At 36.0% G+C, this 25,670-nt stretch overlaps 1 protein-coding gene across 7 annotated transcripts in view; it reads left to right on the plus strand.

Moving 5' to 3' along the window:
* The window catches only part of Qki (QKI, KH domain containing RNA binding), a 107,722-nt gene that overhangs the window by 19,320 nt on the left and 62,732 nt on the right, over positions 1–25,670 (plus strand). For all 7 annotated transcript variants that reach the window (XM_075950896.1, XM_075950905.1, XM_075950915.1 and 4 more), the window contains exon 2: positions 10,777–10,919. In XM_075950896.1, coding sequence (XP_075807011.1) covers positions 10,777–10,919 — 143 coding nt within the window. The remainder of the gene's footprint in view (positions 1–10,776; positions 10,920–25,670) is intronic.

A 25,670-nucleotide genomic window follows, 5' to 3' on the forward strand; every position in this document is an offset into this window, starting at 1 on the left:
AGGTTGCTGGGAATTGAACCCTTGTCCTTTGGAAGAGCAGCCAGTGCTCTTAATTGCTGAGCCATCTCTAGTATTGATTTTCTTAAAATGTGTTCACCCTATGTTTTGATATTTGGTGCACCTCTTACTGATGCTGCCAGCATCTGTGAGTTGAGAGATTCTGCCATTTCTTATCACTCCCTTGCTTAGAAATAAATATATTGGGAATTGCTAGTGTACGAATACTTCCCATGCTTATGATATTACCCGACTAAAGATGGTAGAGGGGCTGGGTTGTAAATTACTGTGTGGTAAAGGTTAGTTTCTAATTCACACCCTATGGTCATCTCCAATGACTAGACTTCACTAGTTTTCCATTTACCATGTGGCAGTTCTAGTGAAGTACTGTTTGGAATAATTAAACAGACCTATTATGTTTTTGTTTCTTGTTGAATAATTTAGCCCTACCAAGGTAGGCCTTTGGTGAAGACAGATGTTTGTTTGTAGAAGTTGAGTTTGTTCTGAATATTTTCAAGGAAACATCAAGGAACAAATGCCTAATTTGGATGATAACTTACTTGTCTTAAGTCTTAGTGTGGCTGCTGGTAAAATACACAACTGTTTATTGACCTCTTTGACAGGTCTCTGAGTAAAATAGAAAATGCCTAGAGGAAGAAAAACAGAACCACTTGGCTCCCAAAATGGGATTAGTAATCAGAAAATTTAAAAATATACTAGTATTCCGAATTATGCCTTTTATTTTATGTCTTTTCAGCTACTATTTTATTAAGTTAATTTTGTGTCATCAGAGTGATTAGAAATTCAGTTTTTTCTGCTTTTGTTTTCATCTCTTTGTAATGAGTAACACGAGAATTTAAGTGTTTATAGAGTTTAGTATTTTTCCTAGTGTAGAAACCAAATGAAGCCTCTGTCTCTTTTTAGAAATGGCTTTCTCTAGTGTCCAGGCCCTAAGATATATCCCAGAACCCCAAGCTTCATGCATTGTTTCTTCTTTTTTTTTAAAGATTTATTTATTTATTATGTATACAAAGTTCTGGTGCCAGCAGGCCAGAAGAGGGCTCCAGATCCAGATCTCACTACCGATGGTTGGGAGCCACCGTGTGGTTGCTGGGAATTGAACTCAGGACCTCTGGAAGAGCAGGCAGCGCTCTTAACCACTGAGCCATCTCTCCAGCTCCATGCATTGTTTCTTTTACCATTACCCTCCAACCTTTTTAACATGGAAGCCAATTCTTACTCCTGGAAAACTCTAGAGACAAGTTCCTAGTCCCATAGACAGTAGTCAGTAGTAACAGAACATCTGTTTTATTAGGCATTGTACAAATACTTGCTGTTCAGAATAACTTGTTCTGTCCAATTCCTAAGTTTACCCACGGAAGTTTAATACAAATATAAAGGGAAAATAAAAGAAAATAATTATGTAGATAAAGCAATCCATTTCTCCTCACCGCTACAGACCTAACTTCTTCAAAGGTCTTGGAATGTCTTGTTTTAATTTTTACTCTGATTTTTTTTAATGGCCTTGAGTGTTTTGTGATATTTAAGAAGGTATTAACTTAAAAATATAGGTGTACAGGAGCCTGGTGAAGTGAAAGATAATCTTTATAATTTAAAATTTAGTAGTGTTATTCAAACCATAGAAAAGATGATTGTGGATGATTTTGATTTCCTTAGTTATATTGGTAAATAAGTAGTTTCCCGTTTTTTACTTTTTTTTTTAATTGACTAGGTAAGTTAATTTTTTTTTTTTTACTAACTAGTAATTTTGCTTCCCAGGGGTATTATTTCAAGAGAATCTTGGCTTCTGGTAATATAACATAGCTTGAAGTATTTAGTTCTAACCTGAAAAGGGTTGAGTTCTATGTGGTTCAGTTTGTGGTTGATTGTTAGCCCTTCTATGTTGGGGTGTTTGTACAGAGGGAACACAGAATGACTAGTTGGAAACTCACTTTGCACTAAAAGGTAATTCTTCATGGATTGTATGAGCTTCCTAAATATCAGACATGAAGGAGACTAATAAAATTTCAAGTGTTTTGTAAAGAAAGTCACATCTGCAGTTGGAATAACTATTAGCTTTTGTTTCTGGATTTTATTTTAGAAAATAGTAAACATTCTAAGCACTTAACATTTAAACAATAAAAGCTGAAATATTTTGGGTGACTAGTAAATAGAGTACTTATTGTGAGAAAGATAATCTGTATAGTTAAAAGTTTAATTCAAGCTATAGAAAAAATTGTTGTGAGTGACTTTTATTTCCTTAGTTTAGTTGATAAATAAGTATCTCCCCCCCCCTTTATTGACTAAGTTAAATGTTTTACTATGGTAATAAGATGTTTTCATGACATTATTTCTCATGAATTTTCACCTCTACTTACTGGAATAAATGCATCTAAAAGCCAAAACTAAGACTGCTTACATTTTAATTCTTGATTTTGAAATAAATTTAGATTTGTAAAAAAGTGAAAAAGTAATATGGAAGTTAATAAAGTCACAGGAAGTTGTATTTGGGAACATAAAATTGTTAATTGCTCTTCAAATCTTGCTCAGCTTTTAAAATCAGTCCTTTTTACTTGTCTCTTTCTCTCCCTTTCCTTTGGTTTGAGTCATGGTTTCATACAACTCAGGCCTGCCTTTAACTCACTGTGTATCCCAGGGCTACCCAAACTTGCTCATCTTCCAGCCTCTGCCTCCTATGGCCTGGCATTATAGGAGTATACCACTAAGTCCAACTCATGCGCTTTCCCTTCTCTTGGTTTTCTGAAGACAGGGTTTCCCAGTAGCTATGGAGCCTGTCCTGGAACTCACTTTGTAGTCCAGGCTGGCCTGAAACTCAGAGATCTCCCTGCCTCTGGCTCCTGAGTGCTGGGATGAAAGGACTTTTCCCTCCTCTTTAGTAGCCTTTAATTCTGTGGAGGTGCTTTTTTCCGTTCTTTTATGACACCCTCCTCACTCCCTCTCCTATGACTTCAGTACTTTCGAACAGTTTTTAAGTATTGAGTTAGTTTGCTTTTTAATGATTAGATTGAGTTTATGTAGTTTGGCAAGGAAACTCACACACAAGTACTTCAGTGTGTCAAACTAGGAAGGGTGAGTATATGTGTTGACTTTAATTGCTTGATTGTGGTGAGTTATATTTGATATTCTTTCACCATATAGTTCTTTTTTCGCCTTTGTAATTAATAGTACTCCATATCCTATGTTGCTCATTGATTTAGCATACACTGCTCTTAACTGTTGAGCCATTTCTCCATCCCTTGATTGTTTTTAAAATTAGTTTTTAACATGACTGTTCATTTTAATGTTTGTATGTTAACCCACTCATTTTCACTTCTCTTTACTCTCTCCCTCTTCCTTTCTTCCTGAAGATTCTCTTTCTCCCTGCTAGGATTTCCCCTGCAACTGACATGATACATACATGTATGCACGCGCATGTCCACACACACATACACACACACATACACACACATGCACACACATACACACACACACACACGCACACACATGACATCTTGATTTTTTTTTAACTTTATATCCTGCAGGAGAAAACATGTGGTTTCAGTTTGAATTCCTTCATAGCTAAATAAAACTCGAGTGTGTGTGTGTGTGTGTGTGTGTGTGTGTGTGTGTGTGTGTGTGTGTGTAAGTGTAATACATTTTCTTTATAAAAATAATTTGTTGCTGGACTTCTGGACTAATTTTGTGTCTTGGCAATTGTTAATGCTACAATAAAAATGGGCTTGCAAATCTCTGTGGTATTCTCACTTTGATTCTTAATTTATATTATTTTTAATTATGCGTAGGTGTGTGCATCTGTGTGCAGATTCATGCATGTGAGTAAAGGTGTATGCAGATCCCAGAGACATCAGGTCTCCTGGAGCTGGAGTTAGAGATGGTTGTGAACCACCTGACATGGGTGCTGAGCGGGTCTTCTGGAAGAGTAGCAAGTTCTTTTAACACTGAGCCATCTCTCTCCAGCTACCGATTTTAATTTTTTTGGGGCTATATATTTAGGAATGGGATAGCTATATCATATGACATTTCTGTTGCTAGTGTTTTGAAGAGCCGTTAGTGATTTCCATCGTGACTGAACCATTCCCACTAGTGGTGGCTGAGGCTTTCTCCTGTCCCTCATTATCCTTGGCAGCTTTTGTTTTCTTGTTGGGTAGTCATTCTGACTGAAAGGAGGCAGAATCTCAATGTAGTTTTGACTTTCCTTCATGTTAAAGGATGTTGAACAGTTTTTCATATATTTATTGGCCATTTCTACTCTTGAGAACTGTCTCCTCATTCCATTTGCTCATCCTTTGAATGATTTTTTTTGATGTTTAATTTTTTAATTCATGGATTCTAGTTATTAATTCTCTTGTTGACCGAGTTTTCTGTCCTGCGCAAAGAAACACACAGAGGTCTACATTAATTATAAACTGGTTGGCCTATTGGCTCAGGCTTCTTATTAATTCTTATAATGTATATTAGCCCATAATTCTTGTCTGTGTTAGCTAGGTACCTGTTATCAGTGAGGCAGTCTCATCTTGCTTTCTCTGGGTGGGTGAAGACTGCATCTTTCCTCTTATCAGAATTCTGTTCTCGTTGCCCTTCCTCTACTTCCTGCCTGGCTACTGACCAATCAGCATTTTATTAAACAAGTACAAGAAACAAATCTTTATAGGGTAAAACTATTTTCCACAGCATTCTCTGTCAGAGGCATATAACTGACAAAAATTCTCTCATTCTGTAGGCTATTGCTGTTATTTTTTTTCCTTTGTTTACAGAGGCCTTTTCACGTTATATAATCCTATTTGTTAATTCTTGTTATTTCCTGGGCTTCTGGAGCCCATTTCAGAATGTTCTTGTGTATTCCTGTACCTTGATGTGCTTTCCCTGTAACATGTGAGACATTCCGGTCTTGCATTATGGTCTTTGATCCATTTTGAATTGTTTTTGTACAGGATGAAAGATAGGGATCTAACTTCATTATTCTACGTGAAGATACCCAGTTTTCCCACACCTTTTATTTAGAGTGCTCTTTCTCTAATATATGATTTTAGTACATTTGTTTAAATTCTTGTTTCTAGCAGTGTTGATTTCTGGATCCTGTGTATTCCGTTAGTCCTGCTGTCTGGTTTTGTACTGCCATGTAGTTTCTGTTGGCATGACTCTGGTAAAAAAACTGGGTGCTGATAGATACTTCTAGCATTGTTATATTTGTTGGGATTGCTTTGACTTATTTAAGGTGTGTGCGCGCGCGTGCGTGTGCACGTGCGCCCTGACAATAATTTTAGAATTGTTTTTTCTAGTTCTGTGAAGAATGTCATTGGAATTATAATGAGCACTGACTTGGCTCTGTAAATTATTTTTAGTAAGATGGCAGTTTTGCAATATTCTATTCTAGGTGTTTCATGGGATATTTGTTCATTGTATATTGCCAACTGTATCATGCCTTTTAAAGTCTGTCTTTAATGTAGTTTTTTTTTTTTTGGAAAGAAGTTTAATTTTAATTTTGAGGTATAGAGTAAAATTTAACTCCCTAAATAAAGCCCACATAGGGAATTACCAGTGGCTTGAATTTATTTTTTCCTTCCTAGTTTGAAAGCAAATGCCTCTAAATTAAACCAGCTTTAATTTATTTAGAGCAAGGAAAATATCCCACTAAGTAGTGGTGTATTGAATAGTAACTTGTTTTAAAATTTATTTGCTTCAGTTTGTGTATTTGGGTTCTTAAGGGTAGGGAAGTAATACAGTCTATGGTCTTTCTCTGCTAAAATAACTTTTCTGTGTATTTGGTATTCTGAGTTGGATTTTTGTTTTTTTCTTTTGTGGAGGCCATAAAAAAAGAGCTGTTAATCTTGAGTACATATGGCTACATAACAGCTACCTCTTTATGAAGGTACTTGTTTTTCAGATATAGATTTCTATTACTGTTCTAAGATTTAGTAATCATCATGTTAAGAAAAACTGACTTGCATAATCTTAGCTAGTAAACCCCCTGCTTTGCCATTTGTACTGGTGTGTTACTGTAATGTCCATCAAAAGCTGAGTTGCAAATAGTAGAGTCTATTTAAACTTGTGCTGAGAGCTGAAAACGTTTATGCTAGTGTTCCTTATTAAACCTATGTGTGATTAAAGCATGCTTATAAATATTGGCTCTTATTTTACTCAAATCAGTGGAAAATGTTAACTTAAAAACTGAGTGGTCATGATCAAGTAAAGTGTCATCTCTTTATGTCTTTGTATATTTCTCTAAATCCAGGTATAGTATGCTGAGGTATGCCTGAATGGATTTAAGTATGGTACACATAGAAAAAGCAGATGGCTACTTAGATAAAATACTTATGTCTTTGACAGTCCAGCTTCCTTGGTAGTTTTCTGTTAGGAACAGAATTAACTGACAGTTGAACTTAGTAAGTGAGGGGGGAAAAGATGGCATAACTAAATCCAGTTTTTAGTCATAGGCACAAATAGTTTTGTACCTGCAGAAACTTGAAGGAAGAAAGGTATGGTTACTGTCGACTTGAAAATGTGGAAAATAGGAGAAAGCCTAAATGCTATAAAGATGAAGTTTTTATTCCTGAATTTAATGACACAATTGCAGATTGCTTGTGGCCTGGTGGACCTAGAGGAAGGTGGAGTTACATGTGATGGAGTATATCTGTAATCCGAGCACTTCGGCTGAGATAGTTTGTGAGTTGGATGCCAGCCTGGGCTGTTAGTGAATGAGACAGTGTAAAAACTGCACACATTGCCTGTGCCACACCAGAGAATATGTATCTAGTGTTGATATTTTATCAGGTATGTAAGACATACCAGTATTTTGATATTCAAGCTCTCAAAATGTGTGGTTTATGAAATTACAGTCATTTTGACTCAGAAATTAGTCAGTGGTAAGGAATGTCAGCAGATTAATAACAGTCTGAAGGGGTATAAATAGTAGAAAATAAACAAGAAAAAATATAAATTGCTTGTTACTGTCTAAATGAACAGTAGTTGTGGAGAATGGGAATGGCAGAGACATGTCACAGCTCCAGCAGCAACATGTCCACAGTGTGTTAAGTTTGCTAAGACAGAGTGATCTTTACTGCAAGGAGTGGACAACTTTAGTCTTCATACTATCATCTGTTGTTATAAAAATCATGTGTGACTTTATACTTTTAAAGAAACTTACAAATTGGAGTGTTTCTGAATAAACTGAAGGGCGTGAAAACATGTTGAGTAGTTTACAGTGTATTTATATCATAGAACTTTCCTGAGTATTTATGAGGTTCCTAAGTTGCAGTGAGTGGCTGATGTTTTAGGAATGAGAGTTTTAGCTAAAAAAAAAAAAGCAGCAACAACAACAAAAAACCCAACAATAAATTTAATGCTTAGAACTTCAGAGATTTTTTTAACAAACTGTCTTTCTTAATCATAGGAATATTTAATTGGAAGATAAATGCCCAATTTAGGAGTTACTGTAGTAGAAATTTTAAGTACTAATGGTTCAAAACTTTGATCCCTCTGAACCATTGTTGTAGGTTGACTGTTGTGTGTGTATGTGGAGCATTTCAGCATTAGTATGTAGTATTTGACACATGAAAATGTACAACACAGTTGTTGTGAGTCATTTGCTTTAAGGACTAGCCCATTGCATATGTCTGTGATGATCTGCTGTGGTCATTCCAACTTACTAGGATAGTGTTAGCAGAATCTCTGATTGCTATGACTTAAGGAATGAAAAGTTTTGAGCCTAGGGGTTTTGGAAAAAGTACTAAATAAAATTCAAAAGAATTGGATTGAGTTGAGCAATTCAGTAAGTGAGTTGTAATAGCACGAGATACAAGTTCAGAAAGATTAGATCAGAGATCTCCCAAATTAGAGTTACTGTTAGAACTAGAACTTACAAATAGTATAGCCCAAATTGTTGAGGCTTTTCTGTCTAGAAAGGTGCTATTCATCTGCTCAGATTCAGCTATGAATTAGTTTGTAATTGGGAGGACTACAAGTTTCAGTTATTTACATTCCTGACAGCCCTATCTTCTAAATAATTTATATACTATTATTAGAGTGATAAGTCTTTAAGATTGAGAAGTCAGGGTGCAACACTTACCTTAGACTCAAGGTCTTTGGAAATTTAGATTGTAACTTGTGGATCTGGGAGGAGGGGGTATGTGCGGATATGATCAAAATGAGTTGTATGAAATTCTCAAAGAATACAATATTATTTGAAAATAATATTGTTTTAAATATTGACCTATTCTTGCATTTATAGTAGCAAGCTCCCCTCCCCTAAGATTGAATCTTGGGCCTTGCACATGATTCTGCCACATCTGTAGTCTTCCCCTTTGTTTTTGGTGCTGTTTGTCTGTTTTTGGATTATTTAGCACCGCTTTTGCATTTATAGATTATTTAGAACCGCTTTTTCATTTATAGCAGTAAACACCATTTCCCTACTCTATCTCTTGCCTGAGTGCTGAGAGTTGAAACAAGGACCTACATTACTGACTTGTGTCCCCCAGCTCCCCACTTTGTTTTGACTGCTTTTTCCCCTTGTTTAATTATCAGTCCTACTTTCAGCTTTCCCACCTGTATTTATATACAAATTTTATACATACTTTAAGATGTAGTTTTAATTACGTGAATGCACTTGCGTGTTAGTGTGTGCACTTGAATGCAGGTCTGCCTGAATGCCAGAGGTGTTTGATATCCTTGGAGCTGGAGGTACATGTGTATTTCAAGTGCCTGATTGTATGTATACTGGGAACTGAATACAGGTCCTCTATAAGTAGGAGTACATGCTCTTAACCACTGAGCGCTCCCTCTCCCCCCTCATGTGTATTTTAAATTGATTAAATTTTCCATTAAAAATATTATGTGTGGGGCTGGAGAGATGGCTCAGTGGTTAAGAGCACTGTCTGCTCTTCCAGAGGTCCTGAGTTCAATTCCCAGCAACCACATGGTGGCTCCAAACCATCTGTAAAGAGATCTGGCACCCTCCTCTGGAGTGTGGGTATAAATGGAGGCAGAAAGTTGTATACATAATAAATAAATCTTTAAAAAAATATTATGTGTATGGGTGTTTTGTCTGCATTTATGTTAGTATACGACATGTATGCTTGGTACCCGAGGCGCTCAGAAGAGGATAGAACTGGAGGTTACAGTCGTGAACCCCTGTGTAGGTATCAGAGCTTTTATTTCTTAGCCACTAAACCATCTAGCCCAGTGGTTCTCAACCTTCTTAATGCTGTGACCCTTTAATACAAGAGTTTCTTATGCTGTGGTGATCCCCAGTCATGAAATATTTCATTGTTACTTTATAACTGTAACTTTGCTATTGTTAGGAATCGTAATATAAATATCTGGTATTCAGGATATCTAATACACAACTCTGTTGTATAAAATATTTTAAGGTATGTTACATTTGTTTAATGATGTAAAGATGTGTTGCTTATGTTTATGCTGCATTTGTTTAACTCTGTGAAGCTCTGATTCTTTGCCTATCTAAAACATTGAATGGTCTAGTGAAGAGCTTAACAGCCAATAATAGCAAGGCAGGAAAAAGGATAGGTCGTGCTGGGAGGCAGATAGTATAAATATAAGTAGAAATCTGGAGGAAAAGAAAAGGAGCAAGATAGAATAAGGAGAAGACATCAGGGGCCAGCCACCCAGCTACAAAACTAGCCTTAGTATCATATTGTAATGATAGTATGTTCCAGTGTGAAGGGCCTATCTATTGATACATAGTTGAAGCACATTTCGTATTTAATGGAAGATTCCATTTTTCTTTATAGGATTTGATTCATTAAAGTAAAACTTTCATAATTTTCAAATATATATTTATACCTGAGAATTATAATACAGATTTGGGGGGCGGGTAAAGAGCATTGATTTTTGGCTAGCTTTGCCAAAATTTATATCTATTAACCCAGTGTGGTTTGTTTTCTGTTACTGTCTTTCCTTGGAAACTCCTACCTTAGTGGTCTAGTCCAGGGCACCATCCTCTGACTTACCAGTATTTCACTGCATCTTGATGACCTTGGTACTTGTCTTCCCTAGTTCTTCTTACCTCCTTTTGTGTTGTTATTCAGGTACTGTTTTCCTCTTCCCTGGAATGTTGCTTTATTAACGTTCATATAGTTCTGTCAGTCTCCCTTTTTCTTTTCAGAGCTTTAACTGCTAAATTTGTACACCTCACCCAGACTTTGTCTAAACTTGGTATGTGTTGTCTTTTGAGCATTTTGTGTGTATTAAAGATATCTAAAATATCCAAGGTGTGTCCTTTTTAAATCTTACTGTGGCAGATTATTTATAAAGAATAAGAGTTTTTGGTATTTTCTTTTATGTGTTCTTATGACAAATAAAGCTATTTAAAATGACTGGCCTCATTTTTAAGCATGAGTATTTTTTTTTTTTTTTAGCCATAAAAGCATTTATTGAGGGAAAGGGGGGGGGGGGGAGAGGGAGAGAGAGAGAGAGAGAGAGAGAGAGAGAGAGAGAGAGAGAGAGAGAACGAGAACGCGTGCGCACAACAGAAAAGGAAGCATGAGTATTTTATGTAAACTAAAGTTTATGTGATTATGATTAAGAGTATCTGCTCTGAAGTTAGTTTTAATATGATGTGTAATTTGGTTGATGTAATTTGATTTATGGTAGAAATGAAGACTGTCACCTTGTAAACAGGCTTAATCCAGAGAATGACAGATAGGGCACCAGCTGTTCATATTGTATCAGCCCCATCCCCTTTCCCTGGATTAACAAGGACATATTTTTGTCTAACACATTTGAAATTTTTACTTTTAACAGAAATTAGCAGAGTACGGAAAGACATGTACAATGACACATTAAATGGGAGTACGGAGAAAAGGAGTGCAGAATTGCCTGATGCTGTGGGACCTATTGTTCAGTTACAAGAGAAACTTTATGTGCCTGTAAAAGAATACCCAGATGTAAGTATATTTGTTGTTTTGCTCATTTTTTCCTGCATCACACAATATGCAATTAAGATCACTTTTATATTTATTAGTTGCTTTAAAAGTGCTATGTATGAAATTGAAAATGGGAGTAATTTTATGTGGCTAATTAAACATTTTCTTTTTAGCGTGTATTTCCATTTGGTTTTGGCTATGTCACTTTGGGAAACACTCACGGTGAAGACTTTGGAATTTCAGACTTGAGGTCAAGAATTGTGGGAAGACTTGTCCTGAATGTTCAAGATGAAGTACAACTCTGGTGGTCTTCAGTCTGACCACATAAATCCCCAACTTGGACCATGTATTCTTTCTGTAAAATGAGAGTCCTAGACTTCATGGTGCTTCCAATTCTGTTTTTATGGAAAGCACTCTTTGCAATCTGCTTCTTCCTTTTCCTAGTCTTCTTTAGTCATTTGCTCAACCAGTCTCTAGTATTTTTCTTTTGGAAATAGTCTCCTCCTATACCGGCTGATTTTGAAGTACGCCTTTTGTTACAAAATCCTATGTGATAAAATTAATTCTATTTCTCTGCCCTCATCTTAAATGATTTTTCCCACTTCTTTCCAGTGTAATCATACTGGCTTTTTTTTTTTTAACTTTTAGGATAAGTCAAATCCATTCCTAGCTTCAAGATCATTGTGTCATTTATATAATGATAGAGTTTTCATTGTGACTGGCTGCTGCTTTTCCTTAAGTGTGGTTGAGTGTTATCTCCACTCCTCCCCTAACCCTGTCTTCTCATGCTCCACCTCTACAGCACTGTTACCTGGTGTTTTAGTGTTCTTTTTCCCTAGCACAGCAGGTCTGGGGGTGTGGGGCTGTCAAATGACCCTTCACAGGGGTCACATATCAGAAAACCTTACCTATTAGATATTTATGATCCATAGCAGTAGCAAAATTACAATTCTGAAGTAGCAATTTAATTTTGTATTTGGAAGTCACCACAACATGAGGAACTGTATTAAAGGGTTGCAGCATCAGGAAGGTTAAGAATCGCTGTCCTAGCAGAATTTATTGTACATAAAACAATATGTACAATATTTTTAATATTTGTTAATTCACTGCCTTTTACTACTGATACTGTAATACTAGCACATAGTAGCTATTCATTACTTACTGAGTATGTAAATGAAAAATAATGACTTGTATTTGAGAATACTTATTGGAAAACAAATGGAAGAATGACTGATTTTAAAAATGTTTTTTGGACCCATTAGTTTATTCAGACAATATTAGTTTTATAGGTGGAGTATAAATGTCTTAAATGGGGGTGTGTGTGTGGAGTTTTGGTATTTTACAACTTGCAATTTTTAGTACACCTTTCTTTAGTTTATACATTTACTCTATTTTTGTAAGTAGTTTTTGTTACACACACACACACCAGAGTTCAGGATAATCTTGCCAAAAGAGGGTTTTGTTGAATGATTATAGACCTTGTAGAAAATTAGTGACAAGATTTTGTGGAGCTTGTCACTGGAGAGCCTTGCTGTTAGATTGTTAAAAGATACACAAAGTTAATCTCTGGACTCTTTAAGAATGTGCATGAATGTATACATACATATATACACAAGAATTAAATCTTGTCTAAATGTTATTTTGTAGGATGTAGAACTTCTTGTGTTTTTCAGGGTTAGTTGATAATTGTATAATCATCAATGCAGAGAATACTGCTTCATATCAATGCATAGTACAAAATGGGAGAAGAATTTAGGGCCCTTTCATAAAGTATTGGAAATCCTGTCTCAATTTCTAGCCAGCATTCATTCGTCAGTTAAAAACTTTCTTAATTTATTTTTATGTGTAAGGGTATTCTGGTTGCCAGAAGAGGCCGTTAGATCCCGTGGGAGTGTAGTTGTAACTGGTTGCAAGCCATCTAAGGGCTGGCCTATCAAATGGGCAAGGCAGTTTCTTTATTAACCAATGAAACCAACATAAAACAGAAGACCCTCCTACATCAATTAACCGATGAGAGAAACACCTTTTCATAGCATACTGAAGGACCTCCTACATCATCTTAGTTCTCATGGAATGCTTAAAGATGTGACCAGCTGTGTAATAATGAGAACCTGAACTTAGAAGTGATTGTTAAGTGAAGAATTGTAGAAGGAAGTTTCTGTCCCTGCTCCCGCAGCAGTTCAGTCCCAAATAAACATACAGAGGCTTATATTAATTATAAACTGTTTGGCTGATGGCTCAGGCTAATTACTTAGCTTTTATATCTTAAATTAACCCATTTCTACTAATCTGTGTATTGCCACGTTGCTCTGTTGTGCTTCTTCTGTGGCTATAGGCATCTGCATCTCTGCTTTTCCTCTTCCCAGAATTCTCCTTGTCTGGTTGCCCTGCCTATACCTTCCTGCAGGGCTATTGGCCAATCTTTGACAAACTATAGTGAACAAGAGCATTATCCCACAGCAAAGAAGAGGGCATAGAATTGCAGTGAAGAATCTGAAGATCTCTGCCTTTGTTATGTGTAGGGATTAAGGAAGAGGAGGGCCTTTCAGCAGAATGAGTTACTGAATAGGACAACAGAGTGAAAGACAGTCAGTCACTCACAGTAATGTAGGATACTGAACAGGACAGTGTGAAAGACAGTTGTCAATAAATTAGATACAAGGAAAACTTGTGTTATAAAGATCAGTTCTCCTTTTAATTAATAAAACTTCTAACAGACGATGTTTGTGTAGCAAGATGTTGACTTTAAGAGCCTTTCTTCTCTATGGTCACAAACATATTTTGTTTCCTAGATTCATCTGTAGTCTTTAGGTCTTGGACTTTCTCTGTGTGTGTGTGTGTGTGTGTGTACGTATGTATGTGTGCTTTAAAGCCAGCTATAGTTATACAGTGAGACCCTCTGTTTTAAAAAACAGAATAAAAAAAAATGTGACCCAATGGCTAGAAGACTGAAAACATTAATAAGTTGAGGCATGGTTTTCTCAAACATTCGTAGTGTAGTTAGGGAAAAATTATTGAAGTAACAACTGAATTCATTCTGAAAAGCTTGAAGAGAATTTTTAAATGTAAATTATATTAATCATTTAGAATTCCAAGATTGTTAGTTTACTTACCTTACAAAGGAGATACAAGATGGTATTAAATTTCTGAACTTTTAGGATTTTTGTCTACTTAGTAATCTCTTGTGCTTTAAAGGTACATAATACTAATAATACATTTTTCGGTATTATTTTGAGAATCTAGTAACTCGGTATATACATCTTACCCAAAACAGAATTGGGCTTATTGTCTTGAACATAATACTCCTCTTTTTTAACACATAAAAATGGTTGCATGGTACAGCCCTTGTACTCTAGTTATATCCCTATTGAAGTGGAAAGTGAAGATAATAACTGATTTTTTTCCCTACAGTGTCTTTTACTTTGTTCTTTGAAACAAAATGAGGACATGAGACAACTTTATTGAGGAATTTCTGATTGTGAGTTCTGTGTTGATTGTAACCTACTATCTAATCATTATTGAGGTATAGTTGGCTAATTGTATACTTTTAAGAAACATAATAGAGTAATTTTTAATTTTATTGAAAAAAGTCATATAGTATATTTTGATCACATTCTTTCTTCTTGCCCCAACTCCCCCTATATTCTGTTTACCTGTCCATCCAACAAAAAACACTAAAAATAAACAACTTAAAACAAACAAAATACCCAAACAAAAGGCACACTGAAAACAATTTAGCCTTTTTTTTCTTTTTCTTTTTTTTTTTTCTTTTGGTTCCTACATCTGGACGTAGGATCTACTGTGGACTCCATTGGAGAAAACGGATTTTTTTTTTTTTAAAGCAGGCATCATTTGTAAGTAGATTCTTGGTTAGGGGTGTGAACATACATATATCAGTCCTGTTGTGTCTGGATAATACTTTTGGAGTCAGCAACCACCTCTGGATCTTAGAATCTTTCCTCCTCCTCTTGCACATGGATTTGTGAGCCTTGAGGGGAAAGTGTTGACAGTCTTTCACTGTGGCACATTGTCTAGTTATGGGGCCTTTGTGTTAACTACCAACTTCTGTAGGAAGAAACTTAGAAATCTGTCATTAGAAGTCACTTTATTGCTATGTTCCTTTAGCAGACAATAGTAGTGCGTTTTCCCCTAGGTCCCATTACATATCTAATATCAGGTTCTTGGCCACTTTAGCAATGTCAGCTAAGGGTCTCATCTTATTAAGTGGGCCATAAATACAAGTTAAAAGTGGTTGGTTACTCCCGTAACATTTATGCCACTATTGATTTAGCATATCTTGCAGGAAGGTTGCTCTTGTATATTGCAGCGTTATAGTGGGTAATATTAATGATTTTTCTCCTCTGGTAGATGCAGAATACTAAAGTACCATGAATGCTAGTCAGTAGGGGTGAAGCCTAGTTGGGCATCATCTTTCTCTGTATTTGATGACATAAGTAATTTTGTGTCTTCAACATTAAAGTCTTACCAATCAGGTTTTAGAGAGTAGCGAATAGTAGCCTTGGCACTAGCTGGTCATGTGTGAGGAAGTTTATGGGGACCCCTTCTAATGTGACTTTTTGATACACATTGTGAAATGATACCACACTCAAGCTAAGGAAGAGCACATCCATTGCCTCACGTACGTGTGTGTGTGTGTGTGTGTGTGAGAGAGAGAGAGAGAGAGAGAGAGAGAGAGAGAGAGAGAGAGAGAGAGAGAACGAGAACAAATACTTAGTCATCATGTTATATCTGGAACCAGAATTTAGTCATGTGGCATAATCAAAACTTTATACTCTGTCACTTAGTTACAGTTTTATAGTACTGTGTGAATGCGCATATTGGTTGCAGGAAGGCAAGAAATGGATGTAGAGTCCCTGGAGTTGGAATTTCATGTGGTCGTGAGCCATTTATTATGTAAATACTTTGAGCTGAACTCTGGTCCTCTGAGACAGTAGCAAGGCTTCTTAACTGCTTCTCTTTAGCCGCCAACTCTTGTTGAGCATTGTGTCTTGAGCATTATCTCTATACTTATCATACTTATTCTCCTAAATGCTATTCTGTTTTCTGTTCTGTGAGCTTTGTTGAGATTATGCAGGATTCATGCTTGACTCTCAGTGCATTGTCTTCCAGATTAGTTTGTATTTTTGAAAAATGACAAGATCTTCCTTTTTTTATGGCTAGATAGCATTTCATTTTTTATTACCCATTCGTATGTCAGTAGACAGTTGAGTCATTTTCATACCTTGGCTAATGTAAGTAATACTGCAATGAAAATGGGGTGTGCAAAACTTATCAGCACATGATTTAATGTTTGTATATTCACCAGGTATGAGATTGCTAGTTCTGGTTGGTTGGTTTGTTTTTAATGTGTTACGTGTAGAATCTTGACATTCTTGTTAGAGATTTTTTCATTTCTGCTTGTGTTTGTTTCTGAGTTTCATTAGACTATTTTTGCTAGTTCTGCTTTTAATGTTTTGAAGAACTTCCATGTTTTCCAGAATTGTACTTATGTATGTCCCCATCTGTATGGAACAAGTGTTCCGTTTTCTACCATATCTTTGCTAGCATGTAATCCATAGCGGTCATTACAACAGGTGTGAGATGATATCTTGCATACTGGCTAGTGATGTAAGCTATCCTTTCTTGTGCCTGTTGGAGTAGACATTTCTCTGTTTTCTGTAGGAGACTATATTTGTGTATTTATTTAAAATCAGGCTTTTGTTGTTATGGTTTGTTTTGTTGAGTATTACCCTGTTATGGATATTAGTTTCTCACATATGAATGGCTTGTAGATAATGTCTCTTACTCTATGGTTTGTCTTTTCATTTTTCTTAATGGTGTGTGTGTGTGTGTGTGTATGCTTTATTTTCTTGTTAATAGTTTCATTTGTTTTTCCTTTTGGATGCCTGTTTTTTCCATGTTTAAAAATCACAGCCAATATTAAGGAGCTTATTTATCTGTTTTTTTTCTTCCCTATTAGGTATGGTATTGTTGCATTTGTTTGTTGGGGTAGGTGTACATTGTGTGCACAGACATGTGGAGACAGAGGTTGGTATCTGTCTTCCTTGATTGTTTGCTACCATATAGGTATGGCTTCTCATTTGAACCCAGAAGTTACTGATTTTGCTAGTATAGGTAAGAGCTTGTTCAAGGGATCCAATATTGTGATATTTTATTTATCTTTTAATAAATAAAGCTTACCTGAAGATCAAAGGGTAAAACTAAGCCACTAGAGACCTGGCCACGGTGGCACACACCTTTAATCCTAAGGATTTGGGAGGTAGAGGCAGATTTGTGTGAGTTTAAGGCCACCCTGGGCTACACAAGATCAATGCAGAAACAGATTTGGGCAGTGGTGGTGGCTCACACATTTAATCCCAGTACTAGGGAGTCATACTCCTTTAATCCCGGCACTAAAGGGGAATGAATATAAAGTGGGAGGAGAAAGAGGCTCAGCAGTTGCCCAGCCTTGGTAGAGGTAAGACTTCTCTATTGGCTTGGCTGTTTTGCTTTTCTGATCTGCTTGAATCCCAATATCTGTCTCTGGGTTTTCATTATTTGTGCTACAATCTGATCCCTTGTGTCTGCTTCCCAAGTGCTGGTTTCCAGGTGAATTGATACACGCACGCATCTGGCTTTTTGAATAGGATTTGGCAGTCCGCACTCTAGGCCTCATACGTGCTCATACCCGAGTCGTTTAGAATGGACAAAGCCTCTCAAGGAGCTTTATATCTTGTTTCTTTCTAGTTCTACATTTTCAAAATTAATTTTTGTACTGGTTTAAGGTGAAGGTCCAGTTTCACTATTCTGAACATATAAATTCAAGTTTATTTGTATATGCACCCAAAATGGTTAATGAAGATCTCTTTGATCTGTTGTGTGTAGATTCTTGAGATTCTTGATAGATTATTTGGCCGTTTCTACTTGTGTTTGTTTCTGAGCTTCATTAGTCTTCGTGATAAAAAAAAAATCAATTCTGTACTGTTTTCATTACTTGTCTTTATAATATAGTTGATTAAATAAGTGATGCTCCTACTTTGTTCTATTATAAGATTACTATTTTTTGGGTCTTTTATAGTTTCATGCAAATTTTAAAAAGTATTTTTTTCTGTTTCAATTAAAAATGTAGTTGGGATTTTGTGTAGGGATTTCATTGACTCTGTAGACCACGCTGGTTAGTGAGCACATTTTACCAGTACTAATTACTTGAACTCACTAGGGTGTGATAGCATTCTTTTTGATGCTATTATATATGGAATTGCCTTCTTAATTTTTCTTTTGTGTGTTTTTAATCCAATTTTATTATGTGTTTTGCCTGATCTATGCCTGTGTACCACATCCTGCCTGTGCAAATGTGGGTCAACAGCAGTAGATTCTCCCAGAATGCTGTTACAGATGGTTGGGAGTAGATTCTCCCAGAATGCTGTTACAGACGGTTGTGAGTAGATTCTCCCAGAATGCCATTACAGACGGTTGTGAGTAGATTCTCCCAGAATGCCATTACAGACGGTTGTGAGTAGATTCTCCCAGAATGCCATTACAGATGGTTGTGAGTAGATTCTCCCAGAATGCCATTACAGATGGTTGGGAGTTGTCATGCAGATCACTGAAGACTGAACTTTGTTCCCCTGGAAGAGGAAGGAGCAAATGCTCTTAAGCATTGAACCATCATCTCTCCAGCCTTTTAATTTTTCTTTTGGCTATTTGTTGTTAATGCATAGATACAAAGTCTGGATTTTTTTGTACGTAATTTTATATCCTTCAACTTTATTGAATTTTTCCTAAGTTTTAGCCATATGATGGTGGCTCACTTATGAGGCAGAAGCAGGCGGATCTCTGTGAGTTTGAGGCCAGCTTGGTCTACAAGAGGTAGTTCCAAGACAGGCTCCAAAGCTATAGAGAAACCCTGTCCCGAAAAACAAAAACAACAATAAAAATTTTATCCTAAAGTTTTTTGTTTTTTAAAATGAAAAGTTTTAAAGTTTCCATTAGATATAGAAGGTCGTGCCCTGTGCAAAAGAGACATTTTAACTACGTTCATTTCTTCTCTCCTCCCTTTTAGTTCGTTAGATTTTTTCTTGGCCTGATTGGTAATTGGTCTGACTAGGACTTCTAGTGCTGTGTTTACAAGTAATGAGGATGGGCACCAGTCAGTTGTCTCTAATCTTAGAATAGCAAACTTTATTTTGCTTAGACTTGTATCTTTCTTCACCAAAGATATTAGCTTCTACCTTTTTTGCATTCTTATGTGTTCATATCTAGCTTTGGTATGAGGGTAATGTTCTTGAAGGAAAAGCTTGAAATTGTGCTTTTTTAAAGTTTTGTAAAAGAGTTTGGGGGAGATAGTTTAATTCTTTAAATGTTTGGAACTTATCTTTATCTGGTCATTAGGCTTCCCTTTATTGGGAGGTTTTGAATTGCTTTTTAATCTTATTTTTTATCATATTTAGATTACTCTTTGAGTCATTTGGTAAGTGCTGTGCTTCTTAGGAATTCAGAGATTATTTTGTCTAGTTTTTTGGTAGAATTATTTGTAGTAGCTTTTTTAATTTCTTCTAATTGTTTCTTGCTTCACTTGTCTCCTGGAAGTTTGTTGTTGTCTGAGTTCTCTATTTTTGGTTAGTTTAAAGTTTGTCAAGTTTATTTAAGCCTTTGACATGTAACTTTTCTTAATCGTCTTTAATTACCTATTTCTCTGCCCTTTGCTTCCTTATATTTAGACCTGTGGCACCTGTTTCTGATTAATCTCTTACTTATTTGTTTTAAAATTTAAAATCTCACTTTTTTGGGGGAAGAGCATGAGAACAAAATCAGCTTAGTTCTTTGTTGACAATACTTAATTAGTTTTTCCTTTCTCCAGTTTCAACTGTTTGGGATGTTTTTGAATTTTTATATAGATTTGACTCAATTAACTTTATCTAATCTGAAATGCTGTAAAGTGTGAGGGTTTTTTTTTTTAATGATTTACTGATGCTTAAAATATTTTGGATTTTGTGTTTTCAAGTTAGGGACACTTTCCCCTTTTTTCATTGCCTAAAAATACCATTCATTCATTCATTCATTCATTCATTCATTCATTCATTCATTCATTCAAGCTCGCATTTGTTCTGTAAAGCACTGTGGGCTTAACAGACTTAGATTATGGCTTCTAACTTCAGGAATGGCCTGCAAAAGACTACTTTGATAAGGGGTGTAAGAGGAACATGCAAAATTCTTCAGAGGAGGGAAACACCTCTCTTTCGGGTTCAGGGTTCCTTCAGAGGGAGGCACAGAAAGGGACCTGTGTTCATTATTGTGGGATGAATGGAAAGATTTGGACTTTTGTTGGATAGGAATGAAGAAGCAAGGCAAGGGTAACAGAAAAAAAAACTTTAGAACTACCTGAGAGTTTGAACAGAGTAAGAAGTTACTTAGAGGTTTGATAAAAGGAACAATAGCAAAAGTAAAGCTTGAGAGATACGTGGGGTCTTTTTACTAAACATACTATCATAGATACTGTCTGCTTGTGGCATAAAACCTTGTACACTCTTATTTTCTAACCTATTCATTTATCTTCTGAAAAGGGCAAGTACAAGTCTTACCCAACTCTTTTGGATGGTTTTATTGTCTTACTGAGTGAAAATTTGTCTTAACTTAGAGTATCTTAATTCATATACCAATTTAAAGTCTTGTTCTTAACTGTTTAGCAATTTTTGTTTGTAGTAGCAGTTGGTGTCGGTGACTTTACTTGAATAGTTTTATGAGAAGCCTTTTATTAAATAACACTTGTAAGTCATGGAGCATAAACACAAATGTTTATAAATGGCAAATATATGAATGGTTTATTAAATGGTTCCTATATGTAGTATAAAATAGCCTTTTCTCCAGGAGACCTTCACTACTTATCCATAATTAATATAAATTTATAAACAGGATAATACATCTCCCTCCATGACATCTTGGTTTTTAGGTAAAATGTTTAGCCCTGGTAGATATTGAACCAAAATAAATTCTCAGTTGTTGTCTAAATTAGAGGTGACCCTGTTCTGTTTTCTACTAACAAGTCCATCCATCCATCCATCCATCCATCCATCCATCCATCCATCCATCCTTTTAACTGGGCAGGCTTAATGCCGACTCTGTTTATTGTTATTATTTTAAATACCTAGTTTGTAAAATACCTAAATTATAGAAATGGTAGACATGGGATTGGGAATATAGTTTAGTATAGAGTTCTTGCTCTGTGTGTGTGAGAAGCTCTGTTTAATTTCTAGCCCTGCTAAGATAGTCCTTAGAGCACAGAAGAGTTTGAGTCCCTGTTGCTGGAATTTAGAGATAGTTTTGAGCAGCCTGACCTTGGTACTGAAAACCAAATACAGATACTGCAAGAACTATATTTGCTCTTAACCGCTGAGCATCTATCCAGCCCTCAAATTATCTCTTGTACAAAAGAGTAAGCCAATGCTGGGTGGTGGTGGTAGCATGCAGATGTCTGTGAGTTCAAGGCCAGCCTGGTCTACAGAGCAATTTCCAGAACTACTAGGGCTACATAGAGAAATCCTTCCTCAGCAGAAAACCAACCTAAAACTTGCATGTTATTTTATATCTATCTATCTATCTATCTATCTATCTATCTATCTATCTATCTATCTATCTATCTATCTATCTCTATCTATTCTAATCTAATCTAATCTAATCTAATCTAATCTAATCTAATCTAATCTATCATGCAGTGTTCTGTCTGCATTTTTGCCTGCAGACCAGGAGAGGGCACCAGCTCTCATTATAGACTGTTGTGAGCCACCATTTGGTTGCTGGGAATGAACTCAGGACCCCTGGAAGAGCAGTCAGTGCTCTTAACCTCTGAGCCATCTCTCCAGCCCATAACTTTTTATTTTTAATTCCAAAATTTTAAGCAGAGATTACTGTTTAGTAATTCTTAAAGTGCTTCTGAGATGCTTTTGGAAATACAGTTTCTATCAGTCATATTTTTGGTAATATCTCACAAGAAGATTTTGTTTTGAATTATGCTTATTTAAGGAGGTTCCAGGAGTTTTCATAATTTGCATTTGTCACTGGGAAAAAATCCATTGTTTGTTTTTAAAATGTAGTGAACAAAATGAATAGCAGTAGATATAACTGTTTAACTTTTAGAAATTAACACACCACTTGGTAGAAATATAATTGGTGAGCTGTAGCAAAAAGGTCTATACTTAAACAGTAGGGCTAATGACTATCTTTTATTTTTTTTTTCTCTTTTTTTTTTTCTGTTGGCTTTTCAAGTTGCACTTAGCTCAAGCTCTTTGAAATGATTTTCTTTGAAAGCATTGTGACATTGTTTTAATTGAATGAAGCTGAAGAACGGGCATGATAAATCAACACAGAATGAGTTTTAATGCAAGGCATAGCACATTAACCTGGAAATTGGTTGCAATAGACAAAACAGCTGTTATGATTAATTTTTTTCATTCTCTGCTTAAAGCATCTCGAGAAGGATGACCTTGACAATTCCAATGCATTAGAATCTGTGTGGTATACACTTTAGCGTACTTGAACTTTGTTGGTTCATGGGTGCAATAGTAATTGGTTCTTAAGGTTAAGAAAATTTCATCTCACAGATTTCAATATTTGTTTTATCTGCTTTGCAAACAATTTTAGAGTAATTAATAGTTGTTAGAATTAGTTTTTTTCTGTGTAGTCCCAAGACTCTAATTGCAATAAAAGATATTTAATGTGTCAGAAGGGTAGGGTGTGCCCTCTTGGTGGACAAGTGGTAGGGTAGACAAGCTTATTTGATAAATGATACAGATCAAACCTACTTAAGTTTTAGTTATCATGCTCAGATGTTTCCATAGGAGCTGGGCAGATGGCTCGGTAGATCAAATACTTGCTGTGCAAGTGTAAAGATCTCTGTTTAAAACCCCAGACCTATGTAAAGTTGTGCCAAGACCTCATATCTTTAATCCCAGTACTTCTGCAGGAGGTAGGAGGCAGAGGACAGAATCTTCTGACAGTCATAGACTCCTGGTATGCAGAGTGGCAAACAGCAAAGAGATACTCTGTCTCAAGGTGGAGGCATCTGACACTGACAGTTGTATTCTGGCTTTTGAATTTGACACCTTTATGCACACATGATACAGTTGCATACACTACCCTTTGTATGCGTGTATACATACAAACACACACAGACTTTTTATTTTATTTTTAATTGACTATATCCTGTTGTAGCATGAATTCTGTTTGTTTTTAATAAAAACCTGGAGTCAGGTATTAGGACTTGAAAGCTGAGAGATCAGAGCAACAGTGCAGACAACCACTGGAGAGACCTTTTACTTCTACCAAATCCTCAGATCAAAAGGGTGATTCTGTCCTCAGATTGTGTCCTCTGACTGCTTTAGACTGCATCTCCAGACTGCACAGAGCTTTTGTCTCCTCTTGCCTTTTATTCCTCTCTCCACCCAGCCATATTCCTTCCTTTTGCTATCCCCCTAGTGCTGGGATTAAAGGTGTGAGCCACCACTGCCTGGCCTCTAGTATCTTTAACTCTGCACTCTGATCTTCAGGCAAGCTTTAATTGTTAAAACAAAATATTACTACATCCTATGTTTAAAAGCAAGTCTGAACAAACATTAGAAGGTGTGTGTGTATAGCATAGGAAACTAGAAATCAAACCAAAGATAATTGAGAAATTCTTACATCCTTGAAAAATCATGATATATTTTATAGCATGTAGGAAACATGCAATAAGTATCTGTTTCAGATTTAGATTAAATCTAACCAGTAGGTTAAACCTTAGAGCAAGAAAAGATGGAAATAAAAAGCTAAGAATAGATATCAAAGGAAGAATATATGAAATAAAATAAGCCAAAGTACCAATGTAATAAGCAAACCCCAAAATGGCAGTTTTCAATGAATCATTTACTGAACTTTTACCTTTGTTCATTAGAGCAATTGTGGTTTGTGTCTGCAGCCATTGTTCTTAAGATAAACACCTATTACATTGTATTTTCAAAACAAGTCTTCTTCTTCTTCTTCTTCTTCTTCTTCTTCTTCTTCTTCTTCTTCTTCTTCTTCTTCTTCTTCTTCTTCTTCTTCTTCTTCTTCTTCTTCTTCTTCTCCTCCTCCTCCTCCTCCCTCCTTCCTCCTCCCCTGCCCCTCTTCTCCTCCCTCCTCTTCCTCTTCTCCTCCTTCTCCCCCCCCCCCTTTTTAATGGATCAACTCCAGTGAGTCTATGTCTTGGAAGAGTAGTAGCATAGATAACCTGTAATGAAAAATCCTTATAGGGTGGGGAGGTGGCTTGCATTTGAGACTAGCATCCATACAGTGGTTCACAATCATCTGTAACTACAGTTCCAGGGGACCCAACACCTTCTTTTGGCCTTTCCAGGTACCAGACCTGAACATGGTGCACAAACGTACATGAGGCATATACTCACTTATACGCAAAAGCAAAATTGCAGGTTAACAAATATTTAAATAAAATTTTATTCTATAAATTTGAATATTTAGGGAATATGGGTGCATTTATAAGGAAGACAACCACAGTAAAATTGATAATACTAAGGTATAAAAATAACAGTTAATGAAACTGAGTCTATCATCAGTGAGTTCCAATTGGTATTGAAGATAAAATAGTGTTCGTTTTATATAAGGTCATCCAGATAGTTGGAAACATTTCAACATGTTTGGAGACCTGAATAAACCTTAGTGTCTAAATCTGAGGTCCTTATTATGAGAAAAGAAAATTAGAGGTATTTTATGCATGTGAATTGTTTTTTGCCTGCATGTATGTCTGTGTACCACATGCATGGCTGGCTCTTGGGAAGACTGGAAGAGGGCTTTGGATCCATGGGACTGGTATACAGAGGATTTTGAGCTGGCTTGAGTAAGAGCTGAGAATTGAACACAGGTTTTCTAGAAGAACAGCCAGTGCTAACTGCAGAGCCTGTGCTCCAGCTCCGTGAATGATTTTTTTTTTCTTTTTAAAATAAGCCACCAAAACATTGGGAAACTGAACCTAGTAGGCCATAAAAGTAAATGCATAATATCCAACTTGAGTCTATTTCAGAAATATAAAATTGATTTAAAAAATTAGTTGTAACCCTCTGATCTGTTGAAGTATATAAGATGCTTAGATCACCTGGAACTTTATCAACCTTGTTCTTGAAACTAGTAGCAAGTAGAGAATGATACACATTTGCTTTTGAACTCAAGGGGTGCTACTATGTAAGTAGTAAATAAAAATATAGAGTTGGAAGAGAAAAAGATACGACTCCGTGACAATGGCAGTTTGCAGACACAGCCCCCAGGAAGGCCCCCAAGAAAAATCAGTAATCAAGAATATGTATTTCCAGGTAAAGATTGATTAGAAACTAATCATGTATTCACATGTTAGAACAAAGTAGGTTTCAAAATATTTACAGACTTATTAGGAAAACTTAAGTTTTTAGAAATAGCTTAAAAATAATTAAAGGCACATTGAAAAATGTTTTTACGTTCTTGAGAGATGACAGAAGGCTGAACTAAATGAAATTAGGCCGTTATTCATGATTTGAAGTTTTAGTAGTTGATCCCAATGCACACTTTACTGAGTATCTAAACAATTAGTGAGATATATGCAGTGATGGAAAATGGATGGAAATAGCTAAGATACTTTTCAGTACAGTTCCACCAGTTAGTACATACAGTATGATGTAGTAAGAATAAATAATGGACTAGAAAGTTCCAAATATGTGTACTTGTATGTAGCTTAGCAATGGGATAAGTCCTGAGAAGCGCATTGTTTGACAGATT

This window comes from Microtus pennsylvanicus, chromosome 1, assembly GCF_037038515.1.
Source record: "Microtus pennsylvanicus isolate mMicPen1 chromosome 1, mMicPen1.hap1, whole genome shotgun sequence".
Taxonomy (NCBI): Eukaryota; Metazoa; Chordata; class Mammalia; order Rodentia; family Cricetidae; genus Microtus; species Microtus pennsylvanicus.